Source organism: Myripristis murdjan, chromosome 12 (genome assembly GCF_902150065.1).
Source record: "Myripristis murdjan chromosome 12, fMyrMur1.1, whole genome shotgun sequence".
Lineage (NCBI taxonomy): Eukaryota > Metazoa > Chordata > Actinopteri > Holocentriformes > Holocentridae > Myripristis > Myripristis murdjan.
The window spans coordinates 25,692,266-25,716,891 of NC_043991.1; the positions used below are offsets into that span (position 1 = coordinate 25,692,266).

The 24,626-nt window shown below is 43.2% G+C and overlaps 1 protein-coding gene across 2 annotated transcripts; it reads right to left on the reverse strand.

Moving 5' to 3' along the window:
• Nucleotides 1–1,822: 1,822 nt before the first annotated feature.
• On the reverse strand, nucleotides 1,823–24,061 carry sec16a (SEC16 homolog A, endoplasmic reticulum export factor). Of its 2 annotated transcripts, XM_030064675.1 has the most exons (31): nucleotides 24,011–24,061; nucleotides 18,870–22,347; nucleotides 18,551–18,693; nucleotides 17,952–18,043; nucleotides 17,631–17,754; nucleotides 17,079–17,277; nucleotides 14,383–14,566; nucleotides 14,147–14,289; nucleotides 11,949–12,010; nucleotides 11,556–11,694; nucleotides 11,200–11,442; nucleotides 11,008–11,105; nucleotides 10,804–10,885; nucleotides 10,553–10,670; nucleotides 9,913–10,024; nucleotides 9,680–9,785; nucleotides 9,145–9,285; nucleotides 8,789–8,902; nucleotides 7,097–7,289; nucleotides 6,533–7,002; nucleotides 6,019–6,066; nucleotides 5,669–5,833; nucleotides 5,475–5,549; nucleotides 5,003–5,059; nucleotides 4,729–4,849; nucleotides 4,417–4,554; nucleotides 4,008–4,090; nucleotides 3,578–3,646; nucleotides 2,994–3,053; nucleotides 2,270–2,338; nucleotides 1,823–2,081 (listed from the first exon to the last, which is right to left on the reverse strand). In XM_030064675.1, the coding sequence occupies exons 2-31, from the start codon at nucleotides 22,272–22,274 to the stop codon at nucleotides 2,007–2,009; spliced, it is 7,128 nt and encodes a 2,375-aa protein (XP_029920535.1). In that variant the 5' UTR covers nucleotides 22,275–22,347; nucleotides 24,011–24,061; the 3' UTR covers nucleotides 1,823–2,006. The 2 variants fall into 2 exon arrangements, with proteins under 2 accessions (XP_029920535.1, XP_029920537.1); XM_030064677.1 differs by lacking the exon at nucleotides 2,994–3,053.
• Between the last annotated feature and the right edge of the window lie 565 nt (nucleotides 24,062–24,626).

Below are 24,626 nucleotides of genomic sequence, written 5' to 3' on the forward strand. Positions count from 1 at the left end.
TCCTCTCATACTTTATTTATTTTTTTTTTATTAATTATAGCCTCATACACTGTGGTTGTGGTATGACTGTTGAATAATATGTGATTTGGGGAATTATTCATCCTAAGCCAGTAAGAAAGTGATTTCATCTCTTCTCAGATCTTTTATCTATGATAGTCAAAAACTGACACCAGTAACATCAAATGCTTTATATCAATGCCACATTTCCATTTCTTTGCAGAATGTGGCAGCTCCACTTGTTTTGGTGGAACTCGTAACTGTCAGGTAGACTTATTTTTAGGTACAGATGCCTGCCAGAAGTAGATGCTGTGGAGATGAAAACATTTCTAATGTTATTTCATTTATGATACACTACTCAGATATTGACAATTTTTTTTCCCAAGGATGTATTTTAAAAAATTTAATAATGAATGAAACCCAGAGACATATTGTTCAAAGTGCTAAAGAGCGCAAAAATATCTTTATTACCATGATTTTTTTTCTTAATTTTTTTGTCAATAATTTTACATGAGGAATTCTAAACACTGGGAAAAAATCAATCATTTTTTCAAACAAAAGGGGGGGGGGTGCTTTTAAAATCATAATCTGGAGGTCTACACAAACATTTTATCATGAACCAAGTACAAGTGAGGAATTTGGGATAAAAAATGATTCAATCCCTGGGAGGGATAAAACAAATCATGTCAGTAAAGCAAAATGACAAGGAAGTAGTTTTGAGTACAACTTGCCCTCGTTTCACAATTTAGATATTTAGACGGTCTATTTATCTGCAGAAGCAGCCAATACAAATCATCAGAATGTAAATCCAAGACATCATCTCTACTGAATCATAACCGCATTTCATCAAAGCTAATCAGAAAAAAAAAAAAAAATTAGTTGCTCTCCACACACACTTTATGACTACAGCTCATAAATACAATCAATCAGATATACAAATATTTGGATAGACTTCTTTTTTTTTTTTTAGTGACATTTAAAATGGTGTTTTAGTCCTGAATCCTGCGGTTCTGAAAACCACTCCCCGTATTATCAGACTTCTCCGAGAGGAGGGAACCAACATGAGCCTAACATGGAGCAGAGACCCTGACACATCTTGAAAGTGAACAGTTGCTGACGGGCAGGACATTTAAATAAATATTCGGAACAAGCAACATTCTAACACTGCAAAACTTCAACAACACCTCGGTTGTGGAGCCAAGACAGTCTTTCCCGTGTCTCTGAGACTCAAACGTCCTTCCTGAGTGGAGGGCGACTGAGGAGAAGGGAACAACACAGCAGACACTGCACTATTGACACTTCATTTCATTCATTCACAATTCATTCATACACAAAATGTTATCTCCAGCTGACTGGGCGACACTGAAGAACCACAAAAGCACATACAAAAGTACTCAAGATGAATTAAGAGGTGCCACTTTCTTTCCATCCCTCACACATGCACACAATCAAACATGAACATCAGGGCTTAGACATACCAAAGGGATAACTAAAATAAGACCTGGGAAGGTCTTTGTTGCAGGTAACTGTGTACTTTGAGGGAAACCTGTAGCTAACAATTCTGGTCAGCGATCAAAGACAGACTAGAGGAGAAAAATATTTATTGTACACTACTCATGTCTATATGAACATACAGTTTGTGTATAAATGCATCCATGCGTAAGCCTTTGTATGTATGTTGACACCCACTGACTGTTTCAGTGTGGATGCGGGAATAAGCCCTTCAAGAAAACACCTTGCCTATAAAAAATGACGTTTCAGTTAAAAATCTTGAACTAAAAAAAAAAAAAAAAAAAAAAAAAAAAAAAAAAAAAAAAAAAGGGACTGAAGAGTGGTTTAGCTGTTTGACGTTAATGATGGTAATGATGCCGATTATGCTTTGCTTAGATGCGGGGCAAAAAGAAGGGTCCTTGAGACAGAAAGCAGTATGTATATGTGCTTCAGTTACTCCCAGGCAAAATATCACTCCATCCAACCAGTCTGTTTACAATTTCTCTGCAGGATGATGTTTACTTCAACACTGGGTACTGCCGCTGACCGCCCAAACGACCGGAGCGGAGTCCACCTCCTGATGGTGCGCTTGTCTGGGAGGGGAAGAAAAAAAAACAGCAGCAAAGAGTGATGACATCAGAGACTAGACTTTCAGTAAAAAAATATCAGATGGTGCTGTCACAACTCACAGAGACCTCAGACCAGCAGGAATTTTCATTTAACTGGTCTATTTTTCTCTATGCCTTGCAGTTCTGTCCCATAATGATGTATTAAATCTCACCTGTGCAAACTGGGCAGGGTTATAAAAGGTTATGCCTCCAGTAGCAGGGGGTCCTGGGGCAGGCTGACCCTGCAAACGTAATGCAGAATTACTAAGTGATTACTGTGTAACATCCCCTTACCGTCCCTTCTGCCCCTATTCTGCCCATGAAAAACAACATGGGAGACTGAACAGAGGATGTATTCTCGCCACCCTACTTTCTGGTGTGGGATCACTATAATACACATCATCCTGAAGCCAAGAGGGAGTGGATAAGTAATGACGATGAGCTGTTGGATCCACAGAGAGGCAACATTACAAACCACTGGTTTCACTTGTTTTAGTAATCATGCAAAGCACTGTGGAGGGTTAACGTTAGCGTGCGGTTCCATAGGAACAGGCAAGGCACTTGTTCTGCAGTCTCCATCATTCTTCACTCTTTGATCTGTAACATTAACATGCAGTTGATGTCTTCATTGTAAGCACGGCTATAATCAACTGCTCTGATTATTTTGAATTTGTTGACCACTGGTAGACTAAGTTGTATTAGACACACTGAGTTAAGTGAGTAATGCTGGAGACAGCAGGCAGGCGGGGAGGCAGGGCTGCAGGCGGGCATCTTGTGCTTAGAAGGGGTGAGGCTTTCGGTGCAAATGGTGAAGCATGCTATTTGTGATGTGATGAGCTAGGTGGGTGGCAAGGGGTGAGAGCAGACGTGGGGCGCTTGAGGCCCAGCTAGAGGTACCTGGTTTAAATGCTGACTCACTTCGCGTGATAAAGAACTCATTGAGCTAGAACGTGAGAGCTAAAGACAGCAGGGAGGAAATAAACAATGGACAAAAACACAAACCACAAACCCAGATTAATTATCTCTCATGCAGTGGATTAGATCTGCCTCCACTCTCCAACAGTTCAGAATAAAAATAAAAAAAAATAGCAGCAGCATTAGGAAATTGTGATTCTTGGGGGGGAAAAAAAGGACATATATGGAGAGAATTAGATTTTAACAGCCAATGGAACTGAGATTTTACATTTTGTCCTGGCCCCACATTTTGCATGATTATGAGGAAAGATTTTAAGTGAACAGGCATGCACTTTCTTTTGCTGGGTGAGCACACACACACACACACACACACACACACACACACACACACACACGCACGCACATACACACACACTTATATCCACTCACATCCATAGAACCAAGCACGTAGCATGTACTGGCTGTTAGGAGTATAGCATCATGTTTCAATGGTAGCATGATGGTACTATGGTAGCTAGGGTAACAGACTAATATGATGCGAGTTAATGGGAGCAAGGTTGTCCTACCTCCCCTGATTGTGACCCGTCAGGCATGGGAGGACCCTCTGGACCAGGTGGTAACGTTGGGTTGAACATCTGGGCAGATTAATCAAAGAACAACAGAAAATAATTGGAGTTAATAGAGTATCCAGCTTTAAACTTCGTGTAGATCGGCTAAATTTGCACAAATGTCTCATCATCTCATCATTTCCAGTGCCAATAACATATGTGAAAAGCCTCTCTTTTAAAAATGTTTTGTTTTGTGGATACTGCTGAAAAAAAAAAATGTGAATTTCCTGCGGGATGAATAAAGTATCTACCTGTTATATTTTGAAGATAAGAAACTTCTCAGTCATGACTCCCAACATAATCATTAAATCAAAGGGACATAGTAAAAAGTCTGATACTGCCATCAACATCACTGGACTGGGTGCACCAATAAAAAGTCATAACATACCTGTGGTACAGCGCTGGGGTTTGGTGAGCTCTGCTCCTGGTTTCCTCCTTCACTGCCCTCCATAGGCTGCTGATCATCAGGAGCTGATGAGATGGCAAACAACCTCAATGAATATTCCAATCCTTGATTACAGTTTGGTACCTGCTCAAACAGCTGCTCAAACCAATGCTTTTTTTTCTCCATTTTGAAAGTTACCGTTTGAGGTTTAGATTGACTGAACATGCCCTTGAAATTCACTATCAAATGTAATATTGTAGCTACAATATCAGTGATGGATTCTGAAAGTTTGTGAAGGTTTCTTTTATATCTGCATAACACATGCATGCATGTATACACCACAGCTTCATATTTATATTGTCTAATTTTTTAAGGTTAGTGTGTGTGAACTTTACATTAACATGATACATACCTGAACTAGGCACAAACAGGTTGGCTGGCATGGGCATAGGTGCCAGAGGAGCAAAGATGTCTGCTGGGGCAGGAGCTAATCCGCCTGGTTTAGCAGTTCTACTGGGGTTCAGGACGTCCACATATCTGCTCTTAGTGCCTGAGAACAAAGAAACAAGTGGTGGGAAATAAGGGAAACATCATTTACTGACACTATTGTAATATACATCATGACTTCCCTCCAAGTAACTTTATCCTTGGGCAGAGGTGTTTTTATGCATTTTATGAGCAAACACAATATTTGTGAAACCAGAATGCCTGATTGACTTCTCACCTGCCTTCCTGGAGAACATGTTGACAGGTGGACCACCACCTGGGGGTGAGGCAGGCCCTGCAGGGCCAGGCATGTGAACCATCTTGGGGAAGCCAGAGGGAGGTGGCGGAGGAGGCTTACTCTAACAGATAATAAGAAAATCATTAGATCAGAAGCGGTCAATCTATAAAACAAAGGGTTTGCTCAATTTAGACACACAACAAAAACCAGTCTGCCTAAAATAAACTTCAAGAAGCAAATCTTTCCAGCACAGCAATTTTTGAACACCACAAACCTCTTCTTCAGGCTCATTGAGGTCAACCCATCTCTGCTTCTGCTCATCCCATACAATCTGACAATAAAAAAAAATACTGTGATGAGTTGAATTCATACATACCTGTGAGAAAAATGTGGGGGCTGATGAAACTCAGTAAACACTTTGCTGTTGGTCATTCTGTTCCTTGTATCTCAACAAAGTGCAACATAGTATGTGTTGACATACTTTAATCACACTGATGTCTTGAATCAGAAATCCACACCAAGGAAACAAAGTATTTATTGTTGCCGAGGTGTTCAGCTGTGTACACGCCATGTTTGCCATCTATTTTAAGAACTTAAGTGCTGAAGTTGTTTAATTATTGTTCCCAATTTTAGCATGCTTTCATCACCATAAATGTGTTGAAAATTGCCAAAGAACAAAAACCTGTGAGGAACCCATTAAAAGACCTGATAAAATTTCTATGGCATAAGGAACAGTTTTAACTTACAGATTTATTTTTGTCATCTGGCAAGTGAGCCTCATTCTTCCCCTTCCGGTAGATCCAGTCCAGCCATCCACCACCCTGTGTGAGCACGGGAAGAGAATAAGTCAGAAGTGAAAATCAGGCGTGAAATGGGAGGGAACAGGGAGGATCTAAATGCACGCGAGTGTGTGTGTGCGCGTGTAGATGTGCATATGAACCTTTTTAGGTGAGTCTTTCTTGATCTTCTTGGACTCTTCCTTGCGGGGTTGTTCAGGAATGGAGGGTGGAGGTGGGGAGGCCTGCTTGACAGCTGAGTTGCTCCGCTCCCTTCCCCCAGAATGAGTGGAAGACTCAGAATTGGTGCGAGAGCGACGTCCTGAAGCCTGTAGATCACATAAGACAAGATACAAATGTTGTGTTCATGGCCACTGAGTAGTTCCATGGGAGTTTAACATACAAGTTGTAGAGATGAGAAAGCACATTGCTCTCTGAAAAACTGAAATCAAGATAGAAAATCATGTGATGGATAAGAGGTAGGATATGATTCGAGTAAGACATAAAAACGTACCATGTGCATTGACGACTGTGAAGTAGTTCTCTGTCTTCTCCCAGGACCCTGCAGTGCCAGGACAGATATAGTGGTTAACAATTCTTATATACACAAACTATATATATGCCATTGCTTGATACCAGCTTAACTCTACTCTACTTGATTTACTTTTCTGGATTTTTTTCCAATGCACACAGCGACCCCTCACAGTGAAGCCCAGCCAGTTACCTTGTGGGAGTGTTGACTAGTTTTACCTCACTTCTCTACCAGCGCCCCATACAAGTGTTTCATTTTCAAAATAAATAAATAAATAAACAAGGCCAACTCGAAATGGCTGCTTCACATAAACAATATTAGTGAAACTACAGATTTTTTTCATGGATAGCTACTATGATACAATTTCCATGAGTCTTGGAACCTCGATAACCAAACAGCACCCGACACCAAGTGCTATCCCTGACTTTTGCGGCGATAGTACTTTTGAGTCAAGTCAAGCTGGTACCATGCAGTAGAAAAGGCCTAAAATACTGACCATGTGCGCCATCTGGTCATAAAAGTCCACCTGAGGTGTGAGAGCGCTCCGAGGCGGGGAAGAGGACATTGATGGAACAGTCTGCATCTCTGGTGGGACCTGGGATGGCGGCTCTACTGGGGGCATATGACCAGGAGGAGGCATGTTCGGGGGCATTTGGGATGGTGGGTGGTTTATCTGTAGAGGTGGCTGCTGCATCTGAGGGGGCATGTGAGGTGACATTTGGCCCATGTGAGGAGTTGGGGGACCAGGCTGCTGCAGGGCTCCTGGATACATGTCCGGCTGATCAGGCAGAGGCTGAGACTGGAAAGGAAGAGGGGCAAAGCCAGACGCCTGCGGAGGGTAGCCTGGGACGGGCATATGGCCTGGTGGTCCAGGCAAGTTAGGGGGCACTGGGTAGAACTGGGGCACATCAGCAGAGACCATGGGCTGCGATGGTGCCATCCCATCTTGGAGGATGGTGGTTGGAGCTAAAAGAGGCAGAGATTAGATCTGATGAATTGTAAACCTGGCTCATTACAGAGGCTAAAAAGCTAGCATAACACAGCGCAGACACACACACACCTGGAGGCATCAGCTGTACTCCCTGTGATGGCAGTAATGAGTTCATCAAAGGGTTGTCAGGAGCGGGGCCGTCCAACTCCAGGGGCATGGTGTAAGGCTCAGGTGGACTGGTGTGGTCCAACTCAGAGCTGGGCGTGCTGCACTCATACTGCGCAGGAGTCGCTCTGTCCGCATTGTACGCTATCACCCCCGTCTGAGAGAGCAGCAGGAAACAACCAACAGTTGCATGGTTACAACTACAAACAAAAACTAGCAATGCAAATAAACAAGTTCCAATTCTACATGAAAATCTATTTTAACTTCAAAAATAGGCCGGCATATTACCAGGAAAATATTTTAATTTATTGTGAAGCAACCCAGTTAAAAAATGATTTAATCAAAATATTGGATTGTTTTTTTTCTTTCTTTTTTTTTTTTTTTGCTATTTTTTGTTTGTTTTCACGAGTTTAGCTGTATAAGTGTAAATGTCACAATGCTTAAGTATCCATACTCTTAAAGACACTGCAAAAAATAAACTGCTTAGCTTACACAATCCTTCGAATGTGCTGTTATAATCCTTGAAGCATGCAACCACAGTTTTAGTTTAGTTTAGCTGGTTTTTATGGTGTAATGCATCACAAATGATGCATTACATACATATCAGCATACATGGGTTTACAAGACACTAACAAACACAATCACAGTGAGTGTGAGGCCGAACCATCCAACAAACAGTTCTTGCATCATGCAAACATCCAAAATGGCAGAATGTTACCTATTAACCCAAAAACGAGATCGGTAAGTGAACAACTGAATAAATTAAATATTAAGCAAACACATTTAAACAAAGAGCATAGCTTCCATACTTTCCCAGGCTTTAGATATGCAATTAGCAGTGATGAAAAGCTCATGCTGAAACCAAAATACTCCAGGATTTTAATATTGCATTGCTTGAAAGAGGGGAGCCCTCAGTTCTCTGTATACAGTGCAGTAAAACATAAAGTGTAATTCACTCTCAACATCACCGAGATCACAAACCAAGCATACACTGTGTTCTGCTTCAGTGGTGAGGGGGACATATACCACATCTGAGCTGTGCACATGAAACCTTTCCTTCCTGTTTAAAAGGCTGTTACTTAGGGTTTGGTACCATGGACTGTCTTTGAAGTTTAGGTTTATCAGCTTTTTATATTCATCCATCAGTTTTTGATTAATGAATTTAATATTACATTTTAGATTATTATATACTGTCAGGTCACCTCTATGAAAACTGCAAAAAGATTTCTGCAACACAGGGAATTATATAATTTATTCCAACAAAAAAATATATTTTATCTGTCCTTGAGTCAACTCAGGCAACTAGGCAGCTGCACATACCATTTTTTACTTTGAGCTTTACTTCTGAAGGAATCAAGCTGCAAACCTATGCACACCTAAGAAGTAGCCCATGGCTCTGTATTGAGCATAACCTGGAGCATAACCTGCTACATACCTCAAAATTGGGTAAACACAACAATCAAACAGCTGATTGTCGATAGCAAAGTCCATGTCCTTACATACTTTGACCTTATTTACTATTTATTAACGACGAGCCAAATCTACAAATGTATCATGTATTACTTCCTCAAATGATAAAAACTTTTAACTTATACCAGCTCATCATTTTGCACTATGACTTCAATTTGCTGTTACCACAAGAGTTCTCTCTCTCACCCTTATCTGTCCGTCCAGCTGTCTGAGTTGGATCAGCCACTCAGGTTCATTGAACAGCTCCTGCTCTGGCTTCTCCTTCAACTGGGGGTCGAAGAACCGCAGCTTTTCAGCCATCTGTGAACAAACAGCACATAACATATAATAAAACAACAAAGGAACAACAGAAGAAAGGGAAAAGGAACTGGGGAGGAGAGAAAGAGGCACGAGTGCTCACCATTATCTGTAACTAATTTATATTCTTCAAGGCTATTTCTACAGTTCATTAATTCCAAGTGTATTTAAATGCTCTTTGAAAGTCTTAGCTGAAAGACAGACAGATGGATAAAGAGAGCAAAACAGCAGCAGTATCGGTGTACCTGTATGAGCTGGCTGATGAAAACAGGGGAGTGATAGGAGGGCTGCATGAGCACCACCCTAGATATAACTTCACAGTAGTGGAAAGCCTGGGCACTCAGTCCAGCTTCAGCCAGGCGACATGCATAGATTAACTTGAACACCTAAATAAAGGACATCGAAGGGCAGAAAACAATGATATTCTTATCATTAACATCAATGGGAGAGAATATATTACAAAATGTGTGCTTTACCATTGGGCTAGGAAAATGCTAGAATAAAGGCAGCCAATGCATTCTTCTACAGTTTTAGGAAAGACAAAATACTATTTTAAAGTGCAAATCTGCAGTTAAGATAATATATGTGTCAGCAAGAAACCAGCAATTTGTCACATTTGTATGTGCTGAAATCTAGGAGCCTTGGCAGAAAATATTAGCATCCTAGACCATAAAATATTTTTTTTTTTAAATAAATATCAATGACTCTCAGTGAAAGATTCATCTTGTTTCATGACAAGGGCACAGAAAGCTATTATTCAGTAAGTACAAAGGAACTTACCTGGAAATTGGGCAGTGAGCAGCACTGGGAGCCTAAAGACTGGGCATACTCATAGGCCTCAGTCCTCTGGATCGCTTCATTGGTTGCAAACTGGTAGAATGATAAACTGAAGAGAAGAGAAACAGTTACAAGGCCATATAAGGCATATATTGTGTATACTGTTTCATGGATAGTGAGGTCACTTTGAATTCTGTGTGTGTGTGTGTGTGTGTGTGTGTGTGTGTGTGTTTAACCTGTGGTTAGAGCCAACCAGAACCATCTTGGTGCTCTTCTTTGTGAACACTCCCAGTCCCACCTGAGCCATCAAGTAACAGAAGTGGGCCGCATCATTCAGCCCCTTGGAAGCTGCCACCACACAAAACGATTGTGTTAGACTTAATCAAGGGGGAAAGGGTCTGTTTTGCGAGATAGCCTCTAAATATAGCAGAAACTGGGAAATAAGATATCAAACATGGATGACTGAGAACGTACAAAGACACATTAACACTGTTTAAACACAAATATGCCTATTTACCTAGAGGTTGTGGTGGTTTGTTGTTTCTAATTTCCTAACGCCACAGGTTCCTGTTAGCATGTCCGAATTATTGTGTGTAAGTAGAATCTGTGAGACTACAGGGAGTATATGCCTTGCTGGCTACAGATGCAGTGGACGATCTTGGAAAATGGTGCTTTCTGGTTTCTAATGACAAATTTATGTTTCTTTGTCTTCTGCTTACTAAACAGTTAGATGGTGGATTTTTTTTTTTTTTTTCCATTCGTTGAATGCTAAATGTAATCACGATATATGGTTACATCTACCCAAGCCTGCAAAGATATCTGGATTGAAAGTTCCTTTAAGTACAGTGATCTATTGCCTTTTTGGTGTAATCCTACCCAGAGTGTCACCCATGGTTGTGATAGTGCGTTTATCCAGGTCCGGGGTGTGTGCGAGGTTAGACAGCACCATGGCTAGATGAGGGCGCCAGTCACCCCACTTCTCCTCTCCACAGCACTGAAGGTGTTAAGAGGAGAGAAATCTCTAAGAAACACTTCAAAGGAAATACAGACAATACTACAGACTTGATAAATGCTGTGTATGTATTTTCTTCAGAGTAACAATGAGAAACGATTCGAATAATACATACTGTGGCTGATGCAGGCATCCGCCCAGACATCAGCTGGTAAACTGTCTGAAGAGGGTCATTGATGGGCAAACTGTTGGCAAATCTGGGCAACAAAGACAAAGAAAATATGGATTTTACAATCTATCACACTGGCAAAATCATCCCAGAATAAATGTTAACATAAGCTAACATGCCGCAGCCTTTTATGCCACTTCCACTATGTACCTGGTCATGACACGTGCATGTGTCCTGTTGTCCATCTTACTGGCCAAAAGCAGGGCGTGACCCCAGAGACCTCCCTTCATGGCTGCTTCTAGTGCATCCTGTTAGGTACATTACAAGTATATTGCATTACATATTTCACAATAAGGTGTCCAGTGGCATCACTCTGCTACAGAGAAACTGGTAATTCTTTACCTTCTTACGGCCAAACAGTAGCAGCTCCCTGAACCTCTCTGTTTCCTTGCCAACGTTCTCTGGGACAGTCATGAAGGTGTCAGATAGAAGGGATAGCGGTCCTGCTCCTGGCTCCTCCTCAGCTCGTGCCAGTGGCTCATTGTTGAAGTCAATCAAGTTGGCTTCATTAGGACTCTTGCCCGGTAACCAGACAGAGCGATGCTCCTTCAGCAAGAGGTCAGCGATGTCTGTGCCGACCACAGTCTTGAGAAACAGAGTATGAGAGTGAGAGAGCTGTTTCAAGACAAATATGACAAAGTCCCATTCCCGCTTTCAATTCCAGGTCTGACAGACCCATTCCATCTGCTCAGTCTTACCCCATTCTGTCGACAGAGCAGCACGATTAAGTCCCAAAGTAGGCAAGCAGAATCCCTGTCCAAGAGGTCGTTGTTGCGGGAACATTCCAGGGCTTTGTTCTGGGAGAACTTGATCACATCTACTTTGTGCGTCTCCTCCCTGATGGACACGACACAAAGGATTTGAGACAGGGTGACTTCTGCCTATTATAACTTATACACTGTAGCAAAAACAATTTTAGAAAATTGAGTATTTTCTAAGTATTTATAAATGGTATGGAAAAGAGGTCACAGGTATCTTAATCTGTGTCTATGTCTTCTATTTCGGTCTGGAGCAGAAGATGCAGAGCAGTGGATAAGTGTCCAGATCAGAGACTGGAAGCTAAGAGGGCTAAAAAGCATGAATGTCCTTACTTGACAAGAGGTCCAGGGAAGGCTCGCAGTTCTGACTGTTCAGGAGTATCCTGCAGCATGGTCTGCAAACAAAGACATGGTGAACAATTTGGCTTTATTCTGCCTTAAAGTTGTGATGCAAACTGTTGAATTGATTGAAGTCGTGTAAGAAAGTAACAAAATTACAGGAGATACATGAGGAAAGCTATTTGCATTCAGACTTCAAATAGGCAGGTGCTTAGGCAGCCAAAATACTGCTTTACTTTAACTGTGAGGAGGCTTCTTGGTTGATCCTGCCAATAGCGTTTTTTTTTTTCTTAGTGTTTTGGGGAAATTTGCTTTTAGTCTGTCTTACCCTGGGTCAGACAAGATCAATACCAATTTCATCTGTATACGCAGTACAAACATAGCAGCAGACTACAAGTTAAGTGAATTAGCTCAAGGCTGCAGAGGGAAGCCACCGGCTCAGAGAAATAAACCAGAAATCCAGTTACTGAAGAAATACATCTTTCATGTTAATGATGAGTAAAAATAAGAACAAAAAATGAGATCTTGGCTGATCTAAAGCCAGCTAAATTTGAGACTAACAACCATTTATCCATCCTCTGGACAAAGTGATTATGAGTGGGCCCTTTATTAAGCTCTAAGAGTTGGTGCTGAGGGTTGCAAGATAAACTGGCTCAGTTGATTCAGCCTCCATTCTTGCCTGCTGGATCTGTGTCTGTCATCATGAAATCATGTTTACTGTGTCTTTCAAAGTCAGACATAATTAGCAGGTAGTTCCCTAACAGCTTCAGTCAGCTGGGTTTTATTGACAGTAATGTTCTGCCACAAGTTTGCAGTTTGCAGCTGCCAAATCCCGAGTCACGCTCGAGGCAGCGCTGCTAATCGAGCGCTCACGACATCCAGCAGATGGGTAATTGGTTATTTGCCCGAGATAGTACTGAATATAGCTATATTTAGCAACCCAATCCTATCTTTGCACTTGAGCCACAGATAAAAATAGTATTGATCTTCTCAGCTGACTCTGTGTGAGTTAGACAAAAAGCAATTTTCCCAAAAATCTCACATATTCCTGATTAGTACAAACTTTCAGTACAGTGAACTGTGAATGACTATTTGTTACTGGTACGGTTATGGATAATGGGGCGTTCAAGGTGTCTCACTCCCTTTAATTGTTTAAATTAATGTCATGAAAAAAAACAAACAACTAGTGTCCTCAAAGGCACTGAGCCCAAATGCATGTCAATCACAATCCCACTTGCTCTGCTGGATTAACGAGGCAATTAAATCAGTTGAACGAAGCATCACTATAAACCCAATGGCTACAAAACCTGCTTTCCTATGGTATAGTCCGTTTCTCTCATGATCCTTTTTGCATTTGGTTTTTAGGGATGCATAAAAGTTAGAATATCTTATACTTTTTGGGGCAAAGTGCTGAGTCACATTTCTTGCAAAGTTATATTTGATTATTATGAACTATATAACTTAAATTTATCTGACTATTCCAATTGTAACCATCCAACACATGCATGGAGATGTGTCAGCTGCTAGGTGAGTATAGCAGGTGGGTATAAGGCTGTTTGCTATGTTGGTAGACTTTAGACTTACTCCTTGATTCCACAGGTTGTGGCTCTATGACATTGCATCTATGACAGTTCTGTTCTGTCCTCCGCATGGCTTCATACCCCAGCAGGAGCATTTTGCCTGCCAAATTTTGTTTGATTTCTTGTATTTGTACACTTCCAAGATGCATTTGTACACTTCCAAGATGAACTTTTCATCATCCATGTCAAAAATACTTTAGTTATGAAATAATGTAGATGTAATGATGTGACATACAATCAAGAGTTTTATTTTGAAATTTGACCAGATTCTCTATGCCATTCTTGTGTCTGACTTCTTGCCCGGGTCAATATGCTCTGTGCAGCCTGCCACGGCTTCCGTCAAAAATAGAATAGGCACATATTTTAAGTGAAGCAGAGCAGAGAGCTGCTTCTGCAATGCACTGCAGCAGGTCTGCTGGAATCAAACATTGTCTGGAGTGGCCATGATCAGCTCCAGCAGCTGCAACACAACAGTTACCCCCAGTGGAATAAAGGCTTTTTTTCTACTGGTGTCAGCTAAATGGCTAAAATGTGAACACATTACATAACAACAAAAAGCTCTGTTAATCACCTACTCTAACCTACTGAAACTTGATCAGTTTAAAATGTTACCTCCAAGTTGTGAATATCAACAAGAGCAGGCTGCCCAGCTGAGGGGAGATTGGGCAGAACTTGGACGAGATGACCGCCAGGTCCAAAGCGGGCGCAGCGGTGGGGTATGGTGAACTTCTCTGGTGTCGTGGGACGAGGGGTAGCTATGGGAGGATGCAGAGGAAGTTAAACACAAAAGAATAGATGGCATAACGTCCCAGCTTAATGTACTGGGTAGGAAAGGACTGTGTCCTTACGTTGCTCGGGGGCAATCCAGGTGCCGTCTGCAGTGTACTCCGAGGAATAGGGGTATTGGCTATAGTTTTGGGCAGCATCCGTCTGATCTGGGTACTGTCCATAAGAGTAGTCAACAGGCAGGGTGGATACTGTGTTGTCATACACCGCTGACACCAAGTCAGGCTGGCTCCTATACACCTGGCTCTGCTCAACAGACAAGACAGAAGGAGGTATCAAAACCAAATACACAAATAAAGAATATATAAACTTAAATGTCGTGATTTGGGTCAATACCTACCATTTCATAGACTTAAAATTTGACTACAACCTAGTGGAATCAGGTACAAATTGATTATTGATCTATTGTGAGAGTTGTTTAAAGTTAGATGGTCAAGAGTATGATTTGGCAATCTGGCTGTTGAGGCCTAAAATGAGGGTGAAAATCACTGTGTGCATTATTGAGATGCACAAAAATGCCGGAAATAAATAGTCTCATATGACAATACTGATATACCATCTATATATCTCCGAGCCCTACTGCCAAGGCAGCACTGCAAGCAAAACTTTCCATAGGTCTGGTGTTTTAATAAGACTGGTAGCTTGAAACTTTTGGAATTAACAATGAGGGGAAAAAGAATACAAACATGAAGAGGAAAACAAGCATCAAACACAAGCACAAACCCAAATTTGTCTTGCAAAAATTGTGATAACTGACGCTCAGTTTGATATTTCTCTCCTAGAGTTTGCTAACAGCTTAGTGGATTTATACTCCTTGCCTGTGCAGTAATATAAGAGCACACCTCCTCTCAAAGTTTCAGTTGGTCCAGCCTCAAATTCATTCATCTTGGACAGAGCAGACAAACAGACAAGCGCTGTGTTAAAGGGCATAAACTCGAAACACACAGCCCAGAGGACATATATGAAACAGGAAACACATCACATGACACTGTTGACCAATTACCAGTGATGACATATTGGAGAGCAGTCAGTGAAGTGGTGTGAAAACTGACTAGTTCAACTAGAGAGCCTGTACACAATGTGGTGATCAAAGCCAATGTGAAACTTCATTTTGGTTGCATACTGGCCTTTTTTATGTGTAAACATGCTGAATCTCTATTTCATTTCTACCATGCTGCCAGCCTCATGCAGCAGCACATCTGTGGTGGGACGTGCTCACTTGATAAAATCATTGACAAAGCCACACTAGTGTAACCCTTTTTTTTTTTTTCCAAACAATGAGGCTATGTTTCTTCAGGCACTCACACTACAACAGCACAAGTTAAAGTTACATCACACCCTGTCTACTGATAAATCTCAACTAGACTGTAAAAGGTCCTCCTCTAGATAGGGCAGCTGACAACTAGGGAATGACCATGTGACCTCTTAATGGAGAGAATAGATGCTACTCTATGGGAGAGCAACCAAAGGCAGCAGTACTCAAAGCTGGAACAAGATGCTGGTTACACCCCCAAAAGCTACGATAAGACACAAAAGATGAAAGTCCCTTGTGCTGTTGAAGCAGAGGTGGAAAATGGCTCACTCACAGGAGAATAAAATATCAGAACACACTAGCATTAATGACACTATGAATGAGAGATAGGCTACACATTATTAGAACCTATAAAAGTAGCACCAGATATGCCCTTGTGACTGTCAGGAATTAATACATTTGAGGGACAATAAAGTACATCTAGGAAAGATAAGGTCCTTGATAAAAGGAGCACAGGATTTCACATAAGATTTCACACTGAATTACACTGTGCCAGAAAGAAAATATTGGGAGACTGTCAGAGGTGATTTAAAATAAAATGACACAGGCTTAAAAGAACAGTTTGTACTAAAAATGGAAAAAATCAGGGCTGTTATCTGTGACCACAGACTGTGAAGTTAGATTTGAAAGAGAGAAGACAGTTTCAGAACTAAAGAGGCCATGGCAACAGCAAGAAAGTGACTAGCTAGCATGAAGGACAAGGCCACTCAAGAAAGCGGTGGGAAAGGCTGACAGGAAATGAGGAAAAGTGGCTTCAGTAAATCAATTAACTTCAAATTGTTTCACAGCAATGAAGATCACACAGAATCCTATGGAGACAAGAGTGAACTAGGACATTTTACAAACATCCCTCTTTTTTGTTTTACAAATCACTCTTCACCAAGGAAGACTGAAGAGAGCAAGGCAAAACCTAGAAAATCACTGACAGACAAGGCATAGAAAGGTATGGCTTCATCCCTCCAATTTAATTTCCAATTTTTCTATTAGATTGTTACTGCCCAATACATTCGCGAGTGTTTGGGAGAGCTGTCAATCAATAACAACTTAATGACGACTTGACCAGGTGCTAAGATTACAGGCTTTCAAAAAAAATGCGTGCAGGTTTTCAGAAACCATTCTATTTCAGTATTTCTATTTCAGCAAACCTAACAAAGAAGTAATAACACCAGCCTCCTAGCATGATCTACCACAGACCTCCATCAGCCAAAACAGTATAAAAGTGATCTTCATGTTGAATTTCTGAACCTCAACACTGTATCTGAAGTCATTCATAACATTTGAGTACCAAATATCAGCGAGAGCGAGAGAAAGAGTTATCTCTTGCTAGGATAGCAGACGATCAATTATAAGTTCAGTGTCAGGTTAGTGTAACCCAAGCGATAGTTATACCAATATGTGCAGAGGTTTAAACACATATACACACTTCCTCAAATTCCACACGTCTACCTGTTGTGATCGGGAGCTGAAGCTGCTTCGTCTGCTGTGGTGGCCGCGGGAGCTGTGGATACTGTGGGCTGACTGTTCGCTGTGGATGCTGCGTCGGTCAAAATCATCCCCATATGGGTCTCGTTGCCGATGATAATCATCATCAAAACTGGGATCATAACCAGGATAATAGCGCCACTGCTCATCGTAGCCTTCTCTCCTGTACATGGAGCATTCATAGCATTATTTCACAGCAAGTGGGCTAACACCTGTTGCATTGCATAACGCAAATCTGCAACAGTTTTAAAATGCAGGTTGTATGGATATAATCAATACTACAGAAATAAAATCTTATGTAAAGTTACTATCACCTCAGAGTGTAATACTATTAGATAAGCTTCAATGTCAGACACACAGGGTACCATACACCATTAAGATCACAGATGACAACACCAACACTTTCTTGCAGAGCTCAGTCTGTCAATAGTACAGACTACCAATTTATAGGTGGTTATAAATCTATCATTCAGGACATGTGTAACAGGATGAGGGGCTTCATTTTTGTCTGTTTACCTGGCAGGATACGGCTGCTGATTATAGTAGGGGTCTCTGCTTCTGTAGGCCTCATCATAGTTATACCAGTAGGACTGATCGTAGTATCCTCTGTAGCGAGGATCATATGCTCCAGGATTGTAACCTTCACATTGGATACATGCATAGACATTTGAAAAAAAAAATAAAATAAAAAATAAAACACACACACAAACACACACACACACATACACAAAACCAAAGTACATTATTTTGTCCACTTACTTATTACATATATTAGGCTGTATGAAATTTGTTCAACAAATTAATGTAATCAAAGCTAGCAGAAACTGTGGCTCGTACCTGCATAATCATAGGGTTTCTTGTAGTAATCTGAATAATATTCATCATAGGCACTTCGGTTAGCTCTGTGGTAGTCATCTGGATAGCCTTGCCTATATGCGTGGAAGAAAATGAAAATTGAGGTTGATTACACAAACCATTTAAACCTACATGTCCTCTTACCTTGTTTCAATTTTTTACTCAAGTAGAAAAAAAAACATTATTCCCATATTGTACATCAATATCACCTAAATATTCTGTAGCTGCTAGTGCAACACTTCACTAAAGCTACATCATACTTATATTGAGTAAAACATTCAAGCCTAGGTCCCTTAGTTTTATGGCCACAGCATGACATCAGATAGAAAATATTTATGTCTCATTCACCATTCTATACAATTTTCCTTGAAATTCAGCATGACATATTTGGTATTTTTGGAAACCTAAAACAAGTTCTGTGGGTATGAACAAAGCATGGCTGCGCAGCAATGACAAACCCATCAGTGGGAGCAGTGGAACTGAAAAGGTTAATGAACAAATGATGAGCAACGGCAGTGACCACAATGCTGACTGATGGGTAATGATAACCAGTGTGTGTGAGACAGTGAGACGCCACTGACCTTGATGAGGGTCTGTCAGAGTACTGGCTGGCCCTGGAGCTGGGTCGGTCTGGCTGAGGCTCTCTGTACTGGTAGTTCGGATCACGGTAGGCTGGTCCTTCATATCTGCCATACCAAGGATCTGCTCTCCTATATGGGTCATTCTAAAGGATAAAAGCTTACATGAGTAATTTTCTACTTGTTGCTTCAGCAGGAGTTCGCTGTCTCCTCCCCAGATAAACCTTTACATCCAGTTAAGTCTCACATCTTGAAATGCACATCTGCATAGAATGACAAATGGATACACACACAAACTAGCAAAAACAGACTCTTCACATACTTGATAATACTGCTGTGCTCGCGGATCCCCAGGTGGAGGTGGGTACTGGCCAGGAGGGTAGGGTGCTCTGCTATCTGGGTAGTCTCCATAGGCACCTCCATAATAGCCTCCATACACCTGCCCTGGCGCTGCAGGAGCAGGGCCATACCCTTGCTGGCTTCCCACAGAGGAAGGTGGTCGAGGGGGCTCTGTAGGAGTTGGCTGAGGAGCCCCTGGGGGTGCTGGTCCCTGGGGCCCCGGAGGGTAAGCAGCAGCAGCAGAAGAAGGAACACTACCTCCAGTAGGCACCTGTGCTGAACGTGGGTACTGGTCACGTGGAGGTGGTGCCCCACTACTTGGAGCTGGTGGAGCATCACTTTGTGGCAGTGGTCCAGGCTGTGATTCTGACACCTTAGGGGGCTCAGGCAGCGGCTGCTGGGTGTTAGGAGCTGCTTGTTGGGGTGCTGCGGGTACCTGTGGGGCAGATGAGGAAGCTGGGGGTTGGAGAGGGATGTCTCCTTCCACTCTAACCCCCTGCTGAGCATCTTTGGTGACCTGTAGGTAAAATCCAGGGGCATTACTAGCCTGTGGAGACCCCTGTAGACAGGAAGGATGGCTAGATGCTTGGTTTTGGTTCTGTGATTGGTGCATAGAGAAATCAAGCAGTTCAAAATTTGATGGCTGATTGTGATTAGAGGGAGCAGCAGCAGCCGCAACAGGAGGAGCTTGTGCATTAATATGGAGAGCAGAGTGACTGTCTCCACCCAATGACTGGCCCCTTGAAAGAGGGGGGCGGGCTGGCTGAGACGGCGGTAGAGCTGTTATGTCCGATTTTGTCCCTTCTGTGTTGTCTCGAGTCAGATTGAGTGGGCTCTGAGTAGAGGCAGAAGGAGTTAAGATCACTGGTGCGGGGGTAAATAAAGGATTCTGATTAGAGGTTACATGACATGTCTGAGATGTACTGGCACCCTGCCCCTGTGAAAGCGGTCTCACAGGGGGGGTAGCTTCCCTAAGGCTACTTTGACTGGCTGCTTGGGTAAGGGTACTGGGGGGAATCACATTGTAATTAGAAACCGGCGGAGCAATCAAAACAGGCTGGTGTAGTGAGTCAGACACCAGGAGAGACGCATAGCCCAGGTTGCCTTGAGAGTCTGACAGCTCCCCCTCACTCACCTTCGGTGGATTCTCTAGGTTTTCTGAGTGATGCTGTGAAGTTGGCTGAGCTCTAAGCGGGGGCTGCAGGTCCAGAGGGCCATCCTCTGGGGGCTGAATGACATCAGCACTGGGTTCTCGTAAAGGAGCAAGGACTGGGGGAGCAGCGGGAGCAAGGAGGATGTTAGCTCCTAAACTAGATGGATCATTCTGAGCCCAGAGAGTTGTGGCAGGGCTCTCACAGGGCTGATTGGCCCCATGGGCACGGGATGAAGGCCGAGAGTGAGAATGAACCACAGGGTGTGACAGGTGGGGCACCCCACCCCCGTCGCCAGCAGGAAGGGGTTGTCCTGAGCCATATATGTTTTCCAGATTATCTGGAGGCTGCTCCAGGTTGCCAGGTATAGAATCTGCACCCCCCTCTGCTACCATTTTTGCCCTATCAACTTCAACAGGACGCACCCCAACACCATGTGAACGTACAGGTTCAAAAGAGCTGTTAGCACTGGCCTGGAAGATACCAGTTGGTTTGGGGGGGCTGGGTGTGGGGGGCTGGCTGTGGTACATCCGTTCCTGAGAGCTCTGGTAGGCACCCATATCCCCAGCTGGGGAAGTGTCAATCTGCTCAAAGTAGCCTCCAGTGGCAGCAGAGAGGTTCACATCATCAGCAAGGCGAGGACTTTCCTGTTGGATGAAGGTGCCTACTACCCCCTGGTGCCGGCGGGAGCCAGTTCCACTTCCATGGCTCACGTTGCTATAGTTGGATGACACACTGGCAGATCTCATTGGTCTTGGGATAGAATCTGGAGTCTCCAGGTTAGGGCCTGTCTCAAACTGGTCTCCTCCATGGGCTGATGTAGCAGCAGGGCTACTATGTGTTTCACTCGGTAACACTTCCTGGTTCGGAACACACTCAAAATTCTCTACATGGTCATACTGGGAATCAGATGGTTTCTGAGTGTTTCCTGGTGATGCATAATTACCATCATTCATGTAGGGTATGTGTGGATTGTCTTGCAGAGAAGCTCCTTGATAATCCACAGGAACATCTGCACTGTGGGCTTGTGGAGGCGGCTGAGTGTTGCTGTGATGCTGGAAAGATCCAGGAATACCATTAACTGCCTTCTTTCCCTCTCCAGCCAGCGTCTCTTCATTTTCCACATCATTTCCTTTGAAGAACATTGAGAGAGAACCAGACTCCTGAGAGTATGGGACTGGAGCTGGAGCTGGAGCTGGAGCTGGCACAGGACCAGCAGCAGTCACATGTTGTGACCCAGCAGGATCTGGCTGGGCCGGACCAGGGCCCAAACCAGTCCCCATTTGGTGATAGCCTGAGTCCTGTGGGGGGTGGTTGAACCAGGACCCCTGGGGGGCTGCGCTCTGACTGAAGTAGTTCTGAGCTTGGAAGTGGGAATTATGTTGCTGGGGTGCATTCGGCTCAGGGTTCTGAGGAGGAAGAGGTGCTTGCAACACACCCTGCATATGTCCAGGGTGTGTTGGAGGGGTGGGGGTGCAGTGATGGGGTGAGGGTGTATGGGGAGGGTATGTTTGAGACTGCAGAGGGATGTTAAAGGGCTGAGGCGGAGGGTCACTAGTAGGCTGGAAATAGTTCTGAACTGAAGGAGGTCGACTTCCATGATCAGGTGCCCATTGGGAAGAGGAGGAGGTGGGAGGCACTGGCTGGAAGGGCAAAGCCTGAGGATTAGGCTCTCCTTGGGCTTCCTGGTTAAAAGGTGTCTGACCATGCGTTGGGCCTGACGACATGGGTGGTGGGCCAGAGGCCAACAATGGTGTCTGTTCACTTGAATTTAAATAACCTTGCTCTGTATTTGATGATGCATATCCTGGGGCACCTGGTGGTAGGTGTCCTGGGAAAACAGCTGGGGATGTTGCACTGTGAGGGGTGAAAAGGGTCACCCCTGGTGTAGAGGATGGTGGTGGACCAGGTGGGGCAGCTTGTGCACCCTCCAGTAGTTGAGGTTGTGGAGCAGTCCCTGGGCCGGCCTGTGAGTACATGCTGTTGGGTGGTGCCATCATGGGTGGAGGATTGCTGTTGGGTGCCAATGGGGGGCTGCTCAAAGCCATAGGTGGAGGGGCTTGTCTAACAAAAGCAAAAGGGTCTGTCATAGGCTGGGTAGCAGGTGGAGGCCCCATCATGGTAGCAGCTGCTGACGTATGTTTGTGGGGCCTGGTCCTGCGGAACGCATTGGGCACTGCTCCGGAGGGAGGGGGACCAGAAGCTCCCGGAGGTCCAGTCCGAGGAGGGGGCTGCATGGCTGCAGAGCTAACAGGTCCAAGGACCAAGCCACTCTGATGATGCCACTGAAAAGACTGAACTCAGGCGTAGCTGGATAGAGAGAGAAAAACAGTAAGTATAGTTGATCAACAAATAGCAAGGTAAGTCACTCTTGTGGACCTCACCACACCTTTGTTTGTATACTGTCTGTGTTCCTGTTTAAGCCAACAGTCCAACGTGGCAAATACAACATAAGCTCTGAAATAATGTCCTAACGGATACACACATAGCAAGAGGACATACTTCACTACTAGTACTCACATCTGTTAACTCTTGCTAGCACACCTGTCTTATCCAAACTATTTCAATGAACATGATCAAGTAGACATATCTGTAATTCTGTTATAAAAGGTTAATGAGGCGAGACAATTCTGGTTAAGCTCTGATGCATCTGTTACCTAAGAGCATCACAGCATCACAGTGAAGAGAAGAAAGAGGAAAGTGTCTCTAATTGGTTCTGGATATAATAATTGCTTCTATAATTCACACCTCCTCAACTTTAAATCTCCTTATCTTAGCAGTTAATTCAGCCCTACAAGAGTACGAGAGAAGCAGCCATTCTTGAGTGGTTTATGGATTTATTTAACAGAAATTACCTGCGTCTGTATCATAAAGACAGCTTTGCAAGACGGTAATATTAAAAACTGGTAGCTTATAGACACCACTGGCAGACACCATACCATGACATATACAAATATCTCTGAGCTACAGATGAAAACAGTAAATCAGTGTTGGGGAGTTTTAAAGATGAAATCACGAGACAATTTTCAAAGAAGCCCCGCTGTTCAGTCTTGCAGCTTCCTTGTTCCCGTTGTTAGCAATTAGCACACGGCTAACCAAAACAGTTTTAAAGATGCCACACTTCCAAGCGGACGCCGTGACTGTGCTCTGGTGAGCTTGTGCTAGCTGTCAAACACTATCCTTTTACCAGGCAGCAGAAAGGGCGAGCTTACATGGACTAAGCAGGTGAAATTTCAGAGTTAGCTGATGTACAGGCACATGAGCCAGACAGATTCGTCTTTGATGGACAGCCACTACAAATGTGAAACCCGGCTCTTTAAAGCGCGATGGTTATAAATTCATCGACGACCGTAGCAACCTTGTTAGCCACCGTCGCCGCCGTGTCAACTTACCAACAAACGTCAAACAAGAATATCATCGCCTCTTCGATCGCAGCTAAGCTACTGACTGTTAATTATCAGGAAACACTTGAAGATATCCCACCTGATGTTAACTCTGTCTGATCAAGAACAATGTTACTCGTCATAAAACTACCTAGCTAACATTAGGTGGAAAAGTCTAGAGTGTCTAGCTCGACAGCTAACGGCTTTTCGTGTCTTGGACGCGTTGGGCAACGCGTATCAAAAGTCGTTCACGCTGCCGAAACACAGAATTTGTTGAGAGTGGCAGTAAACTAACGGTCTATCTTTTCGTGCACATTCAGCGCTGACAAGACAAACACGTCGAGTAACTACAGGACGTCAGGCACCCGTCGAACACATTTTAACAGGTTAACTGATTGGTCAGCTAGCATTAGTTGCTTAGTTAGCATTGCTGGCTAGCTAATGCTAACTACATGGATAGCAGTTTACTGTCTTTAGTAGACACCGGAACAAAGTGCTCACAACGAAACATCGTTAATATTTGTATACCTTTACTCTTACCCGACGTACAAAAAATGTACCTGAAGAAGATATAAATAATAAATGCTTACAAATGTGCAGGACAGTGGGACTGACACACAGTCACCATCTTCAATGAACACATCCTACTAGGCTACGTGTACAAGCGACGTCACAGTTCTAAACAACTGTTGCGTCATCAGGGGCTGGGCTTGTTAGCAGAGCCAGTGAACATGAATTAATAAGTGAAATTAAGAGCCACAAATCTGTGTCCCAAAATCATTTGGGTGTATGTAACGTTTCAGGTAAATCTGATTTTGACAAATTTATGGAGATCTTTATAGAAAGCATAAGGTTATAAGCGCCAGAGCGAGGAAAATACTTGTCAGGATGAGCATAAATGATGTAGGCCTGCTTAAGTAAGGGAGGGACACAAGCTATATTGAAAACAGGCATTTCTTAATAACTAAATATACATTTATAAAACTGCTGAGCAATCCCAGGTGCCCATTTGGCCACCATGGCTTGAAAAGAGATATGCATGGCTTTGAGAATGGGCTCGCTGGGTGAGTTTGGAGAGAGCTTCAGTGACAAACACTGCTCTACCTCTTGATGTTACATGAGGATGAGAGGTTGTGGTGATGTTTGCAAAGAACTAAGCTGCCATCACCTAGGGGTGACTGTGTGTGCGCTTGTCACCTGTGATGT

What these genes read in the sequence shown, in the direction of transcription:
- sec16a (XM_030064675.1), bottom strand. Translation starts at nt 22,274, where the DNA reads ATGCAGCCCCCTCCTCGGACTGGACCTCCGGGAGCTTCTGGTCCCCCT. An exon ending in GAAACCCTATGATTATGCAG is followed by an intron (nt 17,755 to 17,951) that starts GTACGAGCCACA and finishes TCCAATGTGAAG; the next exon opens with GTTACAATCCTGGAGCATAT. An exon ending in ACCCCAGCGCTGTACCACAG is followed by an intron (nt 3,647 to 4,007) that starts GTATGTTATGAC and finishes TAATCTGCCCAG; the next exon opens with ATGTTCAACCCAACGTTACC.